The sequence below is a fragment of the Lynx canadensis genome, chromosome C1 (genome assembly GCF_007474595.2).
Source record: "Lynx canadensis isolate LIC74 chromosome C1, mLynCan4.pri.v2, whole genome shotgun sequence".
NCBI lineage: Eukaryota > Metazoa > Chordata > Mammalia > Carnivora > Felidae > Lynx > Lynx canadensis.
Genome location: NC_044310.1, coordinates 12,859,257 through 12,879,980, shown reverse-complemented (window position 1 = coordinate 12,879,980; position 20,724 = coordinate 12,859,257). Strand labels below are relative to the sequence as shown.

Below are 20,724 nucleotides of genomic sequence, written 5' to 3'. Positions count from 1 at the left end.
TTGTCAGGTCTGAGATGCTTATCCGATATTTGTAAGGCGGTGTCCAGAGGCTTTTTTGCTTAAAATTCTTCGAGTGTTCCTTGCGGCTATCATCCAAGCTCCATTACATGGGACCCCAGATGTGGAACGTTCTTCTTGAGTCCCTGACTGCCACCAGCCCCCTCCCCCTGCTCCAGCCCTCCATCCTTCACCAGTGCCTGATGGGATTCCAGTGGGCCGCCCTCTGGGCCTTGCACCTGTCCTTCCTCAGCCCGCCATTCCCTCTGTCCGCTCCTCCTTCCAGAACGGCTCCAGACCAGGGTGGGGGCCCCTCACCTGTGCCTCTGTGACATCCTGTCTCTCCCAGCACAGGGTGAGCCAGGGACCTCACCCCTGTGGGGCGCCCGCGTCCCGCACAAAGGGATATTCATCGAGTAAACAGGGTCAAAGGGAGATGTTTCAACCACTTAAGGAAATAAGCAGCTTTCTAACACCCTCAATTATTTTGGAAGCACCTGCTCACATATAATTAATGTGCCGATTCAAGTGATTATTATCGCCATTAAAGCGGGTCCCCCAAGCACCACTACTCAACACTTGTTTAGACACATCTGAATCCCTCCACCGCCTGCAAAACAATCACAATCGTCAAACTCAGATTTCATCTCCTGAACTAGAGTCTCCAATTCAGACTTCCTGCTCCTCTGGGCTGCCCATCTAACCTCACTAGCAGGGTTCCCGAGGGCTCTGCGCCACGGTTCGAAGAAGACCCCTCTTCCTCTGGACGGAGCCACCAAACACTTCCCCACAGTCGCCAAAGGGACCCGGGGCAGCCGCCCTGAGTGAGCGAAGAGCCCGGGGTGGGGGCAGGTCCTGTCCCCTCCACCTGTCTGCTCCGTGCGTTGGTCTCCGGGTGGGGGAAGTGTGCTGCGGCCTCAGCCCTGCGGGTGGAAGCTGTTTTCCCTGGGGTCCTCCTCTTAGGTTGACGGCCACTGCACGGCTCTGCAGATGGGCCCCGGGCTGTGTCACCATGAGAACAGCCCCAGGCAGCCTGACCCGGACAGCGCCCACCCAGCCCGCCCTCTCCGAGGGGCGGGAGTTCCGAGCTTCCCCAAAGGGGATCCACACGGCCCCCGTCAGTCCCGTGGACCAGCCCTGGCGCTGAGAGGGCTGGGCAGTAGGGGAAGTCAGACAAGCTGGTATATGAACCCGCTCCACCTTACCGTCTGGGAGGCCGGGGGCCAGTTACTTAACATCCCTGAGCCTCAGTGTCCTCAGCGCTAAAGTGGACAACAGTACCCGCATCCAGTGGTTTCTATGGGCATTCAGTGAGGTGACTCTGAACGGCCCTCACACGCCTTGCCCTGTGCCACAGGGATGGCGTCAATGGTGATTAAGGGGGAGAGACAGGCTCCCCAGGCCACAGGGGGTCAGCCCTTCCGAGGGTCCAGCCCTCGGGTCACCTGTCACTCTGGGGAAGTCCCTCCCACCCAGCAGTATGGCATTTCTGCCTTCTGTGGAGCCTTCCAGAAGGCATTGCTCTTGGAGTCAGATGGCCGGGTTCGGAGCGTGACCGGCCATTCTTCGGTCGCACAATGGCTACGCAGCCTAGCGTCAGGACCCCAGCTCCGAAAGGAGAATGATGGTGTTCGGGCTGCAGGGTCCGTCCTGCCCTCCCCCAAGGCTCCCTGAGTCTCTGAATGCCCGAAGATGTGAGCCTGCAGAGGATGCAGGGGCCACAGCTTACGGTGACAGCAGGGATTCTGGTTTCCATCCTGAGAACAACAGGGATGCTTCCTTGATGTGTTTCAAGCAGGGGAACACGGACACAGGCGTGTCTTCAAGGGCCTTTGGCTGCAGAGTGGCCTTCTGGATCCAATCTTACCAATTTCCTTCAGGTTCTCGCCTCTTCTTGGCTCCTAGGGGTCTGCCATTTCGTCCCCTTTGAAGGTTCACTTAAGGGTGGGGCACCCACACCAGTGTGATTCTCAGAACACCCACAATCCACGGCTCTCCTGGGGAATCTAGAACTTTCTGGAAAGCTGGTGCAGCTGGACTTGACACAGCATAGAATATTCCAGAGCTGGAGTGAACGGCATCACCCTGCTCTGTGCTCACTTGGGCCACAGGAAGCCCAGAAATCCTTTGTACTGCATTTCTGACCGGTGACCATTCTAACATTTGCTTAGACGCTTCCAAGCCTGGGGGACGCTCCAGTCCCCAAGACACCCCATCCAAAATTGATAAGCTCTAATTGTGAGAAAATCTGTTAGCTCATCCACTAAGAGTTTACCTTTTGTCCCTCAGAGCCACATAAACTGTTCGTTCATTCATTCATTCACTCACTCACTCACTCACTCATTTATTCACTGTCTAGGTTATGTGCTCAGACACAAAGACAAAGGACACTGGATCCTTACCAACAAGGGGTTCCATTCTGGGAGAAAGACATTCCACTATTATAATTAATCACCCCATTGAGAACTCTCGGCTAGCAGATGCCAGTCCTTTTGGGGGGCAGTTACCACAGTGTCCAAGCATTTATTTGATGACCTTTCATGTACTAGCCATTGCCCTGCTTAGCTGCAAGCGTCATACAGACAAGGCTATGTTGTTCTTACTCGGCGCTCTATTCCCAGTGCTTGGCACAAGGTGTCCAAGAAATATCTGCCCCATCGATGAACACATGAGTCCAGCGCGTTAAGTCACGAGGGAGGCTTCTCGGCATGTAGAGAGCATCACGAGACTCTAACTCAGCCTGGTCACGGTGACTGAATGGGGAAGCAGCTGGAAGGGGAAAACGGACTGGGGGGAGGGAGGTTGCTGGGAATGACCTTGTAGCTGACCTTCAAAGGCAAGTGCAGTTTGCCAGATGGCGCAGGCAGAGGGCAATGCAGCACGTGCATGGGCACGGCGGTGGGAGAGAGCGTCCGCACATTCCAGAAACTGCAAATGGGCCTTAAGATGGGAGCGCTGGGCCTTAGGATGGGAGCGATGGGAACTCGATAGGAAGCAATGCTGTAGAAATCAGCTAACACAGCTTGAATCACGAAGGACCTAGTAGGCTGGGCCAGTGACCTTGAACGTGATCCTTAAGGTGATGGGACGCTCTCGTAAAGGGCGGGGTCAGAGGTGGGAGTGCAGTCACGTATGATCGTATGATCGGTGATGGGCTGTGCATTCTAGAAAAGTGTCGGGCTGTGCCTGCCTGCAACAGAGAGACTGTCTGATTGCCCACGGGTGTCTCTGAGTCCCCTGGTAAGAGGGCACAGTGGCCCTTCACACGAGCCTGACACGTCCAACTAGGAGATGGGCCGAGGAGGAGAAGGAAGGACTTGAAGGGGAGGAGGACCCTGGGCTGGTGTTCTCGGAAACATCCCTCATTTCAGTCACATTACTTTCTTTCAACGGCGGGCGGGAGCACAAGTTTACCTTTAATCCTTCTGTGACAAGTTAAGTCAGCCCCTTGTCACTTAAACCCAGCAGGGCTAAGTCACGCCAAGCCTGCTGGACTTGGGCCCAATATAGCACCCAGCGTCCACAGGCTCAGAGGCCCGACAGCAGGTCGGGGCCTCTCCACCTCTGAGGAAGAGTGTCCCAGCCTCACCTTGAGAGCACCCTGAGCAAGAAATGCCAGCCTCTTCCCTCAGCCTAGGGTCCCCTGGGGGAAGGAGAGAGGCTGGTTGCAAGGCGGGGAAGGGGTAACACATTCTATCCACATCTCACTTTGACCCTTTTATTTTACTGATGAAGATCCTGAGGCTCAGAGAGGGAAACTGGTTTTCTCAAGGTCACACAGCAGGATGTTTGGTCCCGGAATCCCCCTCTTTTCTCTTCTGTGCACTTGGTAAGCAGGGGCAAACTCCTCAGACCGAGCTAAGTCATCAAAACGTTCACCTTGGACCTGCCAGTCTACTGTATCTTTCATGTCCATCCAATGCGAGAGTTTATTCCGGGGGGGGGGGGGAGGGGTCCAAATGTGGCCCAGTAGAATGTCTTGTCATTTGGGGGTCCCTCTCGACACTTTGGGAGCCAAACGCCCTTATCAGTTTTGTATGAAAGTCTCCAGGCAGAGAACTCGGTCTCGTTGCCAGTATCAGAAACCTGATCTTAATCCCCCAAAGAGGATGGATTTCTCTGGTCAAAACACCTTCCCTTGTGCCAGGGAGAACAGCGATCTATTGCCAAGGCCAGCCTTTCCTTTCTTGCATCCTCACCTCCTTCTCCCACCCGAGGGCATCTATGCACACGTCCAGGCTGACTGTCCTGTGGCGTCTGGGCTGAGCCCACCCGCCCGATGCCCTTCCCATATAAGCTTGACTACGTACAGCTCCCTCTTCCCACCAGGTCCCCGGAAAGCTCGTGGATCACGGGCTCTTTGACGCACCCTTGGAGCCCCTTGGTCTCCTAGATCTACCCTGAGTGGCGGCCCTGATGACCCAAGGGTGGAGATAATGACGCCCTGCTCATTTACACTCACGAGCACCTAGACACCTGCTACTGTGGTCACAGGGCAATGGCACAGACCCCTTTGAGAATATTCAACCCCTTTCCTTCCCCCCCCCACCCAAAACGCACATCACATTTTAGGCATACTTTCTGGGGTTTCAAGTAGAAGCCCCAGAAGCTCATCTACCTCCTCCATAGGGATCCAAAGATCCCACATAAGGACGCTGGCCCGGAGTCTGCCAGCACCACAGCGCCTACTGGAGAAGCAGATAAATAAAACTCAGCAACAGACGCAAAGGCCGGATGAATAACTAAAATACCAAGTGATACCTCTCTAATGGAAGTGCGTACAAAATGCTATGGAACTTCGCAGGAGGATCTCTTAATTCTATCCTGGTAGGCGAGGTCAGAGGCCTCACAGAGGAAAGAATGAGTAAGGCTTGGCCAGGCGGAAAGAGAGGATTTAGTAAGCTAAGTGCAGCCCTATTTCCCTGCTCCGTGGGTGAAGGAAACTGGCTTGTTTGTTTCACACAAATCCCTGTGAGATGCTGGGGGGGAAGGCGAGCAAGCCTATTGGCCAGAGGAGGAAACAGATCTTTACAACTTAATGAAGCTGGACCCGAAGCTCTCCCCTCGGGGGAAACGGGTCCACCTCACCCTTTCTCTCTCCAGCCCAGAGTATCGTGCCCAGCACGGAGCAGAGCCTCAGGGAGGTTTTGTGAACGGCTTTCACCTCAAGGCCACTGAGTTAATCAGTTGGTAGAGCTGGGATCTCTCCCCCAAACGCCGAACGCACCGCCGAGTTCCTCCAGGATCCCCCAAACATTCTGGGAGGAGAGCAAGTCTGGATTGCAAGGCTCGGCAAGTTTGGAATAGATAATGTAGCTGGTAGCTTATGAAAGACACACAGACGGAGAGGGACCAGATAGAAGCAATTGTCTTTATGTTACTGCAAAGGTTTGTCCAGAAGGTCAAGGTCAAATCCCCTGAATGGCTGAAACCTCGAGGCGTGCCACAGCTAGCCTCAGTGCTTCCTTCAGCCCACTCCCGGCAGGCTTCTGCCCCACTAACTCCAAGGAGACTGCTCTTTTCCAGGCTCCCAGTGGGCTCCATGTTGCAAATCCATGGTCATTTCTCTGTTCCTGTCCTAAGTCATCTTGCTGCAGCATGGGACACAGCTGGCTCTTCTCCCTTGGGATCTGGGACATCCACTCGCCTGGCTTTCTTCACATCTTGCCGGCGGCTCCTTCCAGCCTCTTCCCTAGTCTGCTTTTCTCTAAATTTTGAGCTCCCCAGGACCTAGCACTGTGTGCTCTTCTCTTGCCCGTCCCCCCTCCCCTTCTGCCTGTCACCTCACCCAGGCCCACCGTTCATATCTGACGCCACCCCCCCCCCCAAGTATAAATCTCCAGTCCTGACCTCAGTCCAGAACCCCAGACTTGTAGCCCCAGCAGCTGCTTGAACAACTCCAGCCCCACGTTAGGGGCACTTGTAACTTAACACAAGTGACAGAGAATCCCTTCCAGCCTTCTCCTCCCCTCCCGTCCTTCTGGCCTCAGGAAATAGCACCACTCCCCCCCGCCCCAGCTGCTGGAGCCTGAAAGCCGGGAGTCACCCCAAATGCTCCTTGCCTCCCTCCCGTCAACACGTTAGCAAGCCCATTAGATTCCACCTGCAGTTTATGGAAGAACTCCATTCCTTCCCACCGTCTCCACTGCTGTCACCTCTGTAACAACCTCCGCGTGGCCCCTCTGATTCCAGTCTTGCTCCCCTACAACCCATCCTCCACCCAGAAGTGACCTTTCAATAAAGTGAATCAGGTCCCGTTACTTTCCTGCTCCAAACCCTCCAAAGCTGCCCTTGGAATTTACTCCAGACCCAGCGCCCTGGAGCACATGGCCTGGCGTCAGTGGTCCTGCCCGTCTATCTGTCACACCTTATCTCTTAACTCCCCACAACCGGCTGCATTCCAGCCCCTCGGTGGACTCGCTTTCTGTCCCTTGAACGCGCGAAGCTTGTCACCAACGCATGTTCTCTTCTCTCTGCCTGGAATGTTCCACCTCCATCCCTTAGCAAGGCGGGTTCCTTGTTGCCTTGGAGGTCTCAGCTTAAATGAACCTTTTCCTGACCACCCAATCCCATTCTACCCCGCCAGATTATTTTCATTATATGCACTGCCCTTATCACTACCTGCCGTTTTTCCTGTTCGTTTATCTTTTTACCTCCCCCTGCCTCTAAGCTAAACCACAGGCGTTCGGGATCTTGCTGCCCTGTTCCCTGATGCACGCCCAGTGCCTAAGACCATCCTGCTTAGTAACTACATGCTGAATTAGTGTCGAATGACTGAATGGGGCAGCTAGCTCCTATCAGAGTTTACCGTGCACCAGGACATGGTCCCTGGCTGGGCCAAGGGCATTACAAGATGCTAGAGTGGGCAACCCCTGCCCCTTTTAGAGCCAAGCCATCATTGAAGACCTGGGCTTAGGGGCCGCAATAACTGCAATTCACACTCTTACCTCTAGGGGGAGCTTACGGTTTCTCCATCACTCCACCCCCAGAAGCCTGAGCTTTGGGGGAAAAGGGTCTGGGATGGATTCAACCTGTTCCTGAGGGTGGAATAAAAGGATTGCAATGGGACTAGACTTGGAAATGTGTTCTGACTTCCTCTTTATGGGTGATTAGAGTTGTTCTATAATCAGCTGTCCTTTGGCAGGCCCTCCTTCCACTTACACAACAGGGGTGACGAGATAGGGCACGGGGCATTCTTCATCAGAGACAGCCTGTCCCTCTGGAAGGCCAGGGGCGAGGGAGGGGGGCCTAAACAAGGCAGTTCGGACCAGCTTGGCTCCGGCTCTGTGAAGAACGGGTGTTGCTTTTCTTACTCCCTTCCTCGTCCAGATTCAGGAACTGTAATATCAAGTTGTGGGTCCAGGGCGGGAACAAGGAAGAGCCAGGTTGGCTCCAGGCCAGAGGGGCCCGAGGGGTGGTCCAGCCCACTCCTCCAGGACTTAGGTCCTCCTCTACCCATCACCAAGAGTGCACCTGCCTTCTTGCCCTTGCTGGTATCATTGGACTGTTATGTCCCCTTATGATCATCACTTTCTATTTTGGTTTCGGACAACAAAACGTCGTCAAGGACTTACACTAGGAGAGAGCCAATGCCAGTAATACCCTTTTGAAATAACTCTTTGCTTCAGGGAGAGAAGAGCTAAGATCCATTGAAAGGGCTTAGCTATGTGATGACAATTTCCAAGAACTGAAATCCAGCGAGTTTGTCAGCATAACTGCACAGAAACAAAGAGTGTACCATTTTACATTGTCTCTGCCTGTCTGCCTGGGGACTGTAGGTGGTAGGATGGAATTCAAGGAATCCGATGATCCTTGGTGATCTTCTGAAAAGACCTGCCACCCTCATTTTATGACTTTCCTTCCTCGATCCCTTATCCCTTAAGCTACCAAGAGACATGGGAGGACAACGGCCACCATTGATTGAACAGGTGCCACAACAGAGCCAAGCCCTGGGCTTGTTTGGTTGCAGACATCATCTCATTGAAGCCTACAACGTAGGGGTTTGCATGCCCAATTCCACATGAGGTTTCTAGAACGCAGAAAGGTTAGGTCACTGCCCTGACACATACCCTGAACTCATATGCGCGTATCCTGACACCTCAGCCCTCTATCTTCCTACCTTACCCTTCCCAGTCTCATGGTCCAGAGCAGCCACACCCCTACCCCGGAGGCATCGAGCAAGGCCCCGGGGTGGGAGCTCACCCCAGCCAGGTAGCATCATGGAGGAGGCATTCATACCACAAAGCAAACACCCAGGCACACGCTCCCCACAAGGTGACAGAAGTGAGATACGGGGTTCCTGAAAGCGGTGCGTTATCACTATTGACCAATCTCCTTCTCTATCTTGCTCCGTGGCTCTCTTTTCTGTGGCCTTGTAACCTGGGCCCAGCGCAGCTCTTGGGAACAGATTGTGACAGAAAGGGACAAAACAAAGGAGAGATGATAAAAACTTGTGAAAGGCTAAGCTCCCATGATTCTCTGTGGCTGTTTAATGGATTTCTATGATATAAACAGACCTTTGGCTTTGCCTGCTGGGCAGCTGACCTCCAACTAAATGAGTTTAGACAGTATTCCTTAATAAGAAATGTTCCTTTTTTCCCACATCCACAAAGCCCCCTGAGCATACAATGACTCACACTCCCCTGCCAACAGATACCGTCGGCCGCACACATACGCCCACCTGAAACAGAAGTGGGCCACGTGGCACGGTCTATCAAAACGTGCACACGCCTTTGTATTCACAGCTCTATCACTTGTGCACATAACAAACATTTACGGATACAGTGGGGGGAAAAGGCGTGGCCTTTGCACTTGAGATGCTCGCAGTCCGGTGGACAGATGGGTGCTTTGGCACAGAGAGGTAAGAGCTGGGGTGTAGACCCGAAAAGAGGAATCATGGAGGAGGGAGCGTCTAGAACTTTCTGCAGAAGTCAGGGAAGGTGACATGAGCGGAGACGTGGTCTCCATGGACGGCCTTCAGGTTCCTCGTCTGAAGAACAGGCACAACAATAGACCCGACCTCACAATGCCAGCGTGAAAATGAAATGTGGTCACGTATGCAGTGCCTGGCACGTAGTGAAGACTCAATAAATATTATTGGCTAATAAGCCACTCAGATTAGAATTAGCAGCATTATTAAATGGGTCCCCAGTTATAGATGTAAATGGATAGAAATGATTAAGTAGAGGAAATTATCAATCATTTTTTTTCTGGAACCAAGTCCTGACTTTAGTACTAGGGTAGTTTGCTTTTTAGATGACAGCCCCCTACTGTCCAACTATGAAATCGCACCCCTGCTCTATTAGCCACTGAATATTTCTAGGGAAAAAAAGCATGAGCTGCAGAGACGGAGCCTGGGAAACTCAAATCTGGGAGAGGAAGCCATGAAAAAGTGGGGAAAGCATGAGGGGATGGGGAGAAGGGCTGTGAGGCATCCTAACGTTGGACAGGGCTTTTATAGACAGCTAGGAAACCCAGTCAGGTGCCTGATGACCTTCGTGACAACTTCTCTTTGTTTTCAAAGAGGTCTTTTGAGAATGATGGTCCCTCTTCCCATCCCTCCAACCCTCCAACCATCCCTCCACAATCTAATGATGGCAGGTTACAGAACAAATAAAATTCATTTTTCTGAAATTCACTTTAGAGCAAGTTTGCCTGGAAAACTGGCCCCGTGAGCAGTGGCTTTTCCCTTGCCGGGAAAGCACAGTATATTCCAGAAGCCTCAGAAAAAACTGCAAATAGCCATAGTGGATATCCAGTAGAACTTCCTGTGATGATGGGAATGTTCCATACCTGCTCTGTCCAGCATGGTAGCCACCAACTGCATGTGGCTAGTGAGCTCTTGAAATAGGGCTAATCTGAATGAGGAAATGAATTTTTAATTTGATTTGAATTTAACTTAATTCAGATTGAATAGCCACATGTGACTAGCCATGGCTGCCATATTGAATAGCCTGGGGATCTGATCACATATATTTTTTTGAATCTGTTCTATAGTTTCGGCATTTCCCCCCGGCTATGAACTGGGAAGATTATGGGGCATAGTGTCCAAGCTGCAGGCCCTGGCCCCCTCCTCCTATCCCCTGCCCCCACCCCATGCCTGAGACATCCACATGGCAAGATCTTCCCCAATGTCCAGCCAGAGATCTTGCGAACCCCAAGGGAGTGATCCCTTTTGCTTCAGGCAATGTCATCAGCTCTGCCAATCTACCCAAAGAATCCAACCCATTCGTTCCATTTCCGAAAGCTCAGGATGATTCCATTGCTAAGATAATGTCTTTAGGACCAGAGGGGAGGCTGCTGGGCTTCACAGGTCTTGGGCCATTTTGTGCCCACTGGGCTGAGCGGGCAGTGGTGGCCTCATCACAATGCCCTGCTTTTCCCTTCTAAAGAGATTGGAGACACGGCCCTGGCTGGGCCTGTGTAATCTATTCATTTCCTTCCAAGCCGGGCTCTGTAAGCTCATTCACAGAGGATGGGCAAAGGAAGCTGGGGAAGCAAACAGACGTACAGAAAACAAACAACGCTGGGCAGCTCCCTGCTTGGTGGGGGGTGGGGGGCAGGAGCTGCCGGGAAATGGAGGCGGGAGAATAGAGATGTAGGGACTTGTCTGGAGGGGGGTGGATTCTGACTGGAGAAGGAGAGCGGGGCTCCCATTGCTGTTTCTTTCACGTCCCCCAGAAGCCCCACCCCGCATAAGGAGCCTTGGCTTCTGCAGCCCCCATCTTGGTAAGCTCTTATCTCTCTCCATTCAGCTGGCTCCCTGGGAAAAGAGGCGATCGGTGAGGGAAGGCCAGAGTGGCAACAGGCAGAGAGAACTGGAAGCATGGAGCCAGTTCCCTGGAACTGTCCCCACCCACCCCACCCCACCCCCTTGCCCTGCCACCGGCCTCTGCCCCCATCCTCACCATCACAGACAGGGCATGCGGGGCTCCCCTGGTCCCAAGGAGAGTTCCGAGTCAGCTGAGCCTGCTACCTCAATCCAGCTACAGAATCACAAGGGCCCAAACAGTTGGCTCCAGTGGGCAATTTGCATGTGATTTGCATACATCTGCATATACCCTCCCCACTCCAGAGGCACCGAGTCAAAGGATGTGAAATGAAGGAAAATAAATTCATTAGTGCAGCCTACCATAGCCCAGCACACAGGGCCTGCCACCGTAAGAGATGTAACTGATTCTTAAGGCAATCAACGTGATCGCAGTCTGGGGGGCGGTGGCGGGGGGGGGGGGAGAGATGGGGGCGGTGGCGACGGGGGAGTCCCAGCACGGTGGGGGTGGTGCAGAGACGGGAAGGGAAAGCCCGCGTCTCCCTCATCTTCAGAGAACATAGCGCGGAGCCACGTGGAAGCCCGCGCCTGGTTTCCTACACCTGGCCCTGGCCTTCGTGCTGTCCCCACCTCGGCAGCCACCTCTGCAGGCAGACTTTCACCACCGACGCAGAAAAATTCCATTTCAAACAAGAGTGAGGATGGTTGCTTCAAGGGCTGGGGAGGCAATGAGGTGTCGTCCACTGGTATTTCCCTGTCTGCAAGCTCCCTCCCCCCTTCACCTCTGTTAAGCGGTCCCATTGGGTCTCCGCGTTTCTCTCCGCCAGCCAGGCGGGTCTTTCACGTCCCCTCATTCCGATCCCATCTACGGATGGTTGGGGGAGAGACAGTCCCATCGTTAGCAGTGAGCTGCAGTTAATTTAGCACAGTCCTTCTGCCAGGTGCTAATGAGATGCTGGCTGTGTGTGTCAGCCAAGCAGCTCCCGTATCATGTAAATACGCCTCTTAGTGATTCAGTTCATGGCACTATTTAACATATGCCTTGACTTTCTCTAGGCCTGTTGATCTATCCGGGATGGAAATCTTATCTAAAGCTGGGGCCCCCAGGGGTGTCGAGAGCATCAGGTTCACACCTGTGGGGCCCAGGCTGCCTGGAGAGCTTAGTGGGGGGGGGGGGGGCGGCTAGGGGCAATTTTAAGTGGGAGGGGCAACCTTGGAGAACAATGATCTTGGTTAAAAGGAGCCCAAGGCAGAGTCAACAAGACAGCAGCGACCAGCATGTGAGGAATCAAAGACTAAGACTGCAAGAAGGAAGAGCAAGGACAGGAGGGTCCCACCAAAGACTGGCGCGAGAGCAAGAAGGAGATTGAGGAGCGGAGTTCTGGGTCAGGGCATTGAATGGTGAGTGTGCCCCAGCGGGATCCTCGAACACAGGGTTTCCAAGCACCGCACCGTGTAAAGGGGTGTAAAGGGGCAAAGGAACCAGTTCTAGATGCGGGATTATCAAACTGCCCGTGCCACCTGCCCCCCTCCCCCCCATCAGCTCTGTCCAGCCCCCACTCCATCAGCTCTAAGGGCAATGCTGCAGACAGAGGTTAAAGAAGTGTGGCTTTAGATCGGGAGTTGGTGGACCACGGCCGGTGGACCCAATCAGCCTACAGCCTGTTTCTGTACAGCCCATGAACCGAGAATGGTTTTTTCTTTTTCTTTTTACCTCTCTTAATGGGTGACAAAAATAAAAAAGAAGAGTATTTTGTGACATAAAAATTACATGAAATTCAAGTCTGAGTGTCCATGCATAAAGATTTCTTGGAACCCCGCCATGCCCTTCCATCGCCACGTTGTCTGTGGCTGTTTTCACACTAGCACAGCAGAGCCGAGTAGTTGTGACAGAGACCATACGGTCCCCAGAGAGGAAAATATTTACTATCTGGACCTCACCGAAAAGTGTTGCCAAAGCCTGTTTTAGATCACGGAAGGGGAGTTCTCTGCCTAACCTGGTCCCAAGATGGCGGTACTTTGCTCTGTGCAATCCTGAGTGTGGCATTGCAGGAACATCAATTCCCAGTGGACCTTCTCCGGAGCCCGGCCAGCCCTGACTCCCCGGTGGCCAAGGGACACCGGGCTGGAATGCCCCGTCCAGACACGAGAAGGTTCCTATCGGTGGCTGGAAAGGCCAACACTTGTGCCCAACACCCAGAGCGGGTCCTTCTGTTGCCAGCAGCTGGGCCCTGGACCAGTGGGCTTCTCTGTGTCTCTAACGGCACCCCTTCTCAGACCCAGATCAGGTGCCAGTCACCAGGATAGTCCCATACGTAATTGAATTAGAAGGCAGACCATCTCTGTAATTTGTCTTAAGAGGGCAGGATGCCATGCTGCTTTTGTCGTTCCTCCGCCAAGAGGATTACCCAAAGCCCCCAGCCTGAAATCCCAACCTCCGACGTTTCTTGGTTGTTACACAGCAGTGTTCTTACTAACTCATACTTGGTACTGCTGGGGTCTCCTGAGCAAAGGGGCAAATTAGGGACACAAAGGAGACCAGAACGAGATAGTTCCTGAGGACAAAAGAGAAGGCTGAACAAAGTGGTCTTGCAGGAGGGTTCGGGCAGAGGATGGGAGCCTGGCAGAGGGCACAGGACGACACGGGGCTGCATTAGGACTGAGGACATGGCCAAGCCTGTAAGGGTCTCCAGAGGGGCTCTGGGGACTCTACCTTCAGTCCTGGCGGTGGTATAGTGGGGGCAACTGTGATCACTTACCCGGTACCACACGATCTCACGCATGCGACCATCTGTCTTGAAGTTACACTTCAAGGTCACGGCATCACCAGCCACCACGGGTGGGAGAGGTTCAATGTTGACAGTCAGGTAGCCTACAGGAAAAAGAAGAAAGGGGAGGTGAGGGCATGGGAGGATTGGAAGGGCTGGGCTGACCGGGGAGGGGGGGGAGGGAGCTGACCCGTCTGCAGGGGTGCTGTTCACACTGGAGCCTGTGTGACTGGTACCCGCCCGGCCTGAATGGAGGTCATTGCTCTCTTCTTCTTTGTCATTGGTGTCTCCGTCCTGAGAGCCTGTGGATCCCTCTAGTCCTGAAACACTTCTTGGGATCAATCTTCCCTTGAAAGTAGGACCTGCCGGCAGCTGGAGGTAATGCCTCAATGGACTTCTACAAGATGCCCGGAGAAAAGGTCCTGTGGTCAACCACTATACCTCTTTCCCCCCTTTTGCAGGGTCTTGATATGCATTAGCCAGTTAAGTCTCATGGGAAACAAGCCCGCCGAGAAGCATCTAACCCAGCATTTCCAAACCTATTTGACTACGTGTCTCTTAATGGAACCCACACTGAGACATGGTGCCTGAGGTGCCCGGATCCCTCCATTCCCAGCCTTCGAACCAAATCACTCCTGATGAAAGGGGAAGAGCTCCCTGAGGAACTTCTGTTTGCTTCCTGAACCCCCAAATCTCCCCCACCCCCTGCCAAATCTCCCATCTCACACACTTTGCCATCCAAGGGGAGAGTTAGTACCCCCTGGAGGCCATGGTAGGGAGGGGTGGTTATGAGCTGACCACCCTGGGAAGGAGTCCAATCCTCTGCAAGCACCAGGTGATGTGTCTCGCCCACCAGCTGCCCCTGGAGCCCCAGAAGCTAGGACTCTTAACCTGGTAGCCACACCCTGGGGAACACTCCTGTCTCCACACCAAAGTCCGGCTCGGGGAGGCCTCTGGCCCTCTCCACTGCCTCCCAGAGCCCCATCCCCAAGGGCCAAGCCCCATTCCAGCTCGCCAGGGGGCCTCATTCTCGGGCCGATTGCCCTGGCCCCTCTGATTGGCTTCCTGCCGGCTGATGCCGGCCATTGATCTAATGGATCAATCCAGTCCAATTGTCTTAATGAGAAAACTAGCCAGGATGGGTTCAGGGATTTCAATTGTGCAGGCAACCTGAGCGGATCGAGCCCAGGGACCTGACCCCTGCCTGCAGCTTAATGGTTACAACACTCCCGGGGGGGGGGGGGGGGGGGGGGGGGGGGGGCGGGAAGAAATAAGAATCGACCTCCGCAGGATCGATGGGGAAGCTGGAGTCAGAATTGACCTGCGTGGCACCAGGCGTCAGGTCCCAATGGCCAGGGTGAGGAGTAAGGCAGGGGGCTCACCTCTAGGTAGCCTCAACCTCAGGCTGGAGGTCAGGCTCCCAGGAAGCCCCACGGAGCTTGCGTGGTCCTTGCGAGCAGTGACTGGAACCAACTGGAAGGATCAATGCCCCCCCCCTTCCTCATTCATTCAGCCCCAAAGTTTGCTCCCACTTGCTCTGAGCAGGACCGTGATCCAGGAAGCAGGGTGGTTCTAGCAGTGCCCTGTCCTCTAGGCGCGCACAGTTTGGGGACAGTTTCACAACACGGTCACACTCAGTGGGCGGGTGACAGTGGGGGCTGTGAAAGGAGGGGGAAGGAAGCCTTCCCGGCCTGGACAATCGGGGAAGTCCCCAAGCCCAGCTGGGTCCCAAACCACGACAAACAAGGAGGCTGCCCTCAGGAGGCGGAAGGCCCACGACAGAGAGGACTCTGGGCAAGCTGGAAATAATAACGGGTCACATTTCCACAGCACCTACTCTGAGACAGGCTCCAGGCTCAGTGCACAACACGCCTTCACTCAACAGGCTGTCATGGAATTCCCAGGAGAGAAGAGCCCGCATTCCTCCCACTTTCCGAAGGGAAACAGAGAGGCAAAGTAACCTACCGAGATCCCGCAGCTCTAAGCAACAGAGCTGGGACTCAAGCCCCACCGTCTCCTCCATTCTGACCGCCATGCTATCCACACAGCCTCTCTAATGATGAGGAAGGAGAGGAAAGGGTCGGCAGACCCTTCCCACCCAGCACAGGGGAGGAGTGGGAGATGCTGCTAGGGGGCCGAGACAGGAGTCTAGGACCCGATCCTGTCCGCTGATCGCTCCCTGGCCGGGGCCGACCCCTGGGCTCACCTTTCCAGCGTGGCTGCCCTCCTTGGGGGGGCTCTCACCTTTGAAACGACGAGCCAGATGGCTGGGGAGTTCAAGAGCAGAGAAGGGCCCCCCTCCCACCGCAAGGAGGTGGGAAGGACACGTTCTTGGATGGGTGAATCTCGCAGCCGGCCTGGGGTGAGTGCAGATGGTGCGTGCGTGTGAGGCAGGCCAGGGCGGGATACAGGTGCCAGCTTGCAGGGTCGCCATTTGGTGCCAAGCCCTGGCAGAATTACAGGTGTGAATCGGTGGGGATGGAGGGGAACACGTGAAGCTCAGCTAACCAGGGGTCGTGCGACAGGCACACGGCGAGGTATAGCCGGTGTCCGGGGCAACAGGGCTCAGGGGCATGCAGGGTGAGAGCAGGGAAGAGCCCTCTGCACAGCAGCGGGGGAAGGGGGTGGGGGGGTGGGACTTCCGAAGAGGAGATTTCGAAGGGGGCCACCTGGGTCCGGGGGGGGGTGGTGGTTCTGACACCTTAAGACAGCATTTCGCAGGGCGTGTAGACAACAGGGAGCTTCTGATAAATGTTTCAGGCAACAGGATTTCTATTCCCAGCACTGCGTTAAAACAAAATGGAGCACCCTTCTCTCCTTCAGGACCTTTCTGTTTTCCCTTCTTGCGTCTTGCCTTCATTCGTGAAAAAGAAAAGAAATTGGGAATCTGTTCAGTACCAGGCACCGCTCCGGGCCCTAGAGATACAGTGCTGAGAAGAGACAAGCCCTGCCCTCCAGGAGCTGAGGCTACAGCAAAGGAGGCTACAAAGAAGCGAACGAGGGGAAGGAAATAAAGCCGGTGCTGATAAATGCCATGAATCAAGGTAAACCAGGGTAAAGCGGCCCCAGGGAACAGAGAGCGGGGCAGGGGCCCCTCTGGACAGGGTGGCCCCAGGAGGCCTCTCGGATGGGATCCAGAATAAAGGCAAGTGTGAGCCATGCAGGTCTCTAGGGGGAAAGCGTTCCGGATGGAGAACGCCGCGTGGGCAAAGGGCCTGAAGCTGGAGTGCGCTCAGGGTGTTCACTCAAGGTGGGCCCGGGTAGGAAATCTGTTCATAACATTGTATCCCCGGGAGCCCATCTTTGATTCAGCACCTTGCAAGACTAGAACCAGGGTAGGGGCCGAGGGGAGACAAGTGAGACAGATGGCTAGGGAGGCACTCACTCCCCTTCTCTGCAGCCCCCGAGTCACGCCTGCCTCCCCTCTCCTGGCCTTGGCCTTGCTAGAGCCCTTTGCAACAAACACCAGGAACAGGTCTCTAACCGGAAGCAGAAGGGACTGTGGCTCCCATTCCCCAGGACCCCCTGCTCGGAGGGCGGGGGCGGGGTGACAGCGCCGAGCCTAGCCACACTGGGGCTCCGGCCACCGCGCAGAGACTACAATCTCCCTGGGCCCGTGGCGCTTTCTGGCCCCCATTCAGCTCTAGCAACAACCTGTGCAACATAAGATGCCGCGCTGGCTGCGTGTGTCACGCTGGAGTGTAATTGTCTGTTTGCACATCTGCCTCTCCTTCTGGAATGCGAGCTCCATTAATATCAGTAGAGTATTAAAATGAGATCTGACAAGTGCTGCTTTTGGAGCTTTCTTACGAGCAGGTGGGGACGATCCCGCCACGGCCCCGGGGGATTTCTCTGTCGTAAAGAAGGAACTGAGGTTCGGGGTTGGTGGGGCGGGGGTGGGGGTGGGGGTGGGGGTGGGGGTGGGGGGCGGGTAGGGCCTTGTCCAGTGACACCACCACCTAAGCAGAAAAGGCTGGGACCCAGATCTGCCCCCTTTGGAGGCCAGTCTCTTACCCCTGCCTCCTGGGGCTACCCGGAGCGGAGTCACGTGACCTGCTGAGGTCACGTGGGGTTTCGGGGAGGGTAGCCCCGATTCGCCACTCCATTGACTGTGTCTTCACAGAGGCCTGGCTCTCAGATGGGGCGGGACGGCCAATGCAGGGGCCAGAAGGGCACACGGGGAACCCAACGTGGAGCGACAGAAACTGCGAACGGGGAGGCCTGGGCTTGGGATCAGGGAAGCTGGGCGGAGGGGACGGCCCATTCCCTCCAAGGCTTGCCATTGGAGCCTCATAACGAGCTGCAGGCTCCCAGGTGGTTCCTGTCCAAGGCCAGGACGAGCCCTCAGGTGACTGTGGGCTCTGAGCCTCAGGTCTGGAGGGAGGGTCGCTAGCTAGGCAGGGAGGGAGAGCCAGGTGACAAGGCAATTTTCTGACACCTGTACCAGGAGAGGACCGGGTCAGTGCCGATCAGCACCTGCACCACAGGTGAGAACTCACCGTCCCAGACACAGGCACACGCAGGAGGGTTCATGGTCAAGGAGGTTTTGGCAAAAGGAAAGCACAGAAGACCTCCTTTAGATCCGGCTAACATCTCTCCGCTTGCTGTCCCACAAGATTCCATCGCCTTCCGAATGCCTTACATCGGTTCTTTGTCTGAAAGTTCCTCCCTCACTTTCCTTGCTTCTCCCGCCCACACGCCTCCAACAAAGTTGAAGTCAGTTATCCAGTTCACGTTTCTTGCCCTACCGGTCAGTAGTGACCTGGGCAAGTTATGTGGCCCCCACAGGACTCAGTCTCCCCACGTGTAATGTGGAGATGGGAATCATCACAGGGTTCTAGGGCTTTGTTCACCACCCACAGGCCACCTAGGGCGGGTGCCCCCCGACAGGGTGAGGTGACACCATGCTTCTTGGCCTCCCGGACCATCATTCCTTCTCACTTCCCACTGTTTGGCTGAAGAAAGATGGTCCCGGATAAGGTGGGAAGAGTGGGGTCTGATATCTGGAAGTTGGTCAAGGAGTAAAGGATTTAGAGATGACCGGGGATCCAGAGCCAGGAGACCCACATGGCACCCTTCTCCCAAGGCGGAGGACAGAAAAGCAAAGAGAAGAGATCTGCGAAAGCCCCCTACTGCCAGGACCCCTCCTCCCCACCTCCCCACCTCGCCCCTGCCGCCACGGCCCAAATCGGGCTGGTGGGAAGGAAAGGCTGAGCAGGCAGGGGTCAGGGGAGAGGGGCTCATCCACCAGCCAGGAGGCAGGGAGCACAGTCAAAAGAGCCTAAAAGACCTGAGTTCTGGTCTCCACTGTGCTGCCCACCAGCTCTGCGACCTCAGGCAGGCTGTCCCTCTGTCTGTACCTCAGTTTCCTCGTCTGCAAACTGAGGGAGGAACTGGATCTTGGAGGCCTTCCAGCTCCAATCAACCCCAAGTCGGATGTTAACCGAGCCCAAATCTTGCCACCTTGGTTCCTGGTACAACTCAACACCATTTCACCGAGAAGTGAATCTGTCAATTAATCCGACACCGGCTAAAGACAGAGCTCTGTCTTTCTCGGCATTAAATTTGCCACCCATCAGCCCTTTGCGTGAGAGCCCCCGAGCACAGTATCAAGAAGCAGGAACAGGAGGGGAGCCGGATTCATCCTAACTAAGCAGTTCATTATCCCGAATGCGGCCATCACTCTCCCCCTCTATCTCTGACATCATTTATACCGCTCCTGTTAAGATACGTTTAGCAAAATCACAGGCCATGTGTAGGCACCAGGCGCCCCCCCAACGAGGCGATGACGAATAGCTCCTGCGTCCGGTAACTCGCCTTGTGATATCCCAGTGCCCCTCCTCTCCCCTTTCCCAGCTCAGAGGGGACGCTTCCAGAAGGCCGGCTCACGTCTGGCCCCCTGGAAGGGGTGCAGGCCTGCCTTGATGCAGCGGAAAGAGACAGAAGTTATATCAGGGTGACCTATGTGGATGTTTCAGTCTGCCCAGGTCGAGAACTTTCCTGGGACGAGGGCTTTTAGCACCAAACCACAAAGTCCCTGGGAAACCAAAACAAGGTGGTCACGTGAGTTATAATTCCACCATGGCCCATGGCTGGCCTGGTGCAGCGCTTAAACCTCTCCCTACCTAGTTCAACAGCGAGGGCGACCATATCTCCCTTGACCAACTCGAGGACTGGCAGAGTAAAGGCTAACTCGTCCCTGGTGCTCGATCCCATAGGGGTTCAGCAGACATTGGTGGTTAACGGAGTAGCGTGAGGTCGGGGTCTGGCTTGGACTTCCTGCATCCATTCATGCCCTTCTAGCATCCTCCACCAGCAGCCAGGCTGCTTTCTCTAGAAGGCACGCCTCTGGCTTTCTTAGGGACCTTCAGAGCTTCGAATTGGCGCATAGGAAATGTTGCGGACCCTCTCGGGGACATCTGGCACACGCCTAGTTCAAAATCCCCGTCCAGGCCCCTCTGCGTTCTGTTCTTCCTCAAGAGCAGCCCCGTCCCTCACTGCTGAGTCCTAGCACAGATGGTCCCCTCTGTCCTGAGCCCTCGCTCTTGGCTTGGGAAATTGCTACCCATCTTTCCAGGATTAATGGAAATCTCACCTCCTCGGGAAATCTTTTCCTGACGCCCCAGGCTGTCACAGTCCCCAAAACACCCCTTGTCCCCTACTGCTTAGATCACGGAACAGGACTTGTGACGGTGTAGTTGGTGAATGGTCACCACGACGTGAGGCCACGGGCTGTAACCAGGTGCTGTGTTACCTATGTGCCTGGAGCAGTGCCTCCGTAGGAGTCTCTGTTGGGTGAAGGAACAGATTAATTCTGGCCCATGCCCTGGACTGTTCCATACATTGGGTGCTGTGTTCAGGAGGGCTCTCGAGCCAGCACCTCTTCCCGGTGGCCTTGTGTGACACAGCCTGGGCCAGGTTGTGTCACCTAGCTTCAGGTGCCTTCTGCACCTGCCTCTCTGGCCACATTTGCCCGGACAGGCACTGGTGCCGCCTTAGAGTACCCAGGGGCCTCTCATGGAGGTCAGGCAGGAGGACTCTGTCCAACAGAAGAAATGAGCCCTGGGCGGTGAGTGGCCACCCCATCGGTCACGGGAGGATGTAAGGCAGGCCAGCCGAGTCAGCAGGCCGCACAGTGGGTACAGCAAAGAGCATAGGCAGCACGAGCCGTGGAGAGGCAGCAGGATCCAT

The 20,724-nt window shown here is 55.0% G+C and overlaps 1 protein-coding gene across 1 annotated transcript in view; it reads right to left on the bottom strand.

Annotated features, from left to right (window-relative positions):
- IGSF21 (immunoglobin superfamily member 21) overlaps positions 1 to 20,724 on the bottom strand; it is a 242,998-nt gene that overhangs the window by 118,765 nt on the left and 103,509 nt on the right. Inside the window, exon 2 of the mRNA XM_030328031.1 lies at positions 13,525 to 13,637. Coding sequence (XP_030183891.1) covers positions 13,525 to 13,637 — 113 coding nt within the window. The remainder of the gene's footprint in view (positions 1 to 13,524; positions 13,638 to 20,724) is intronic.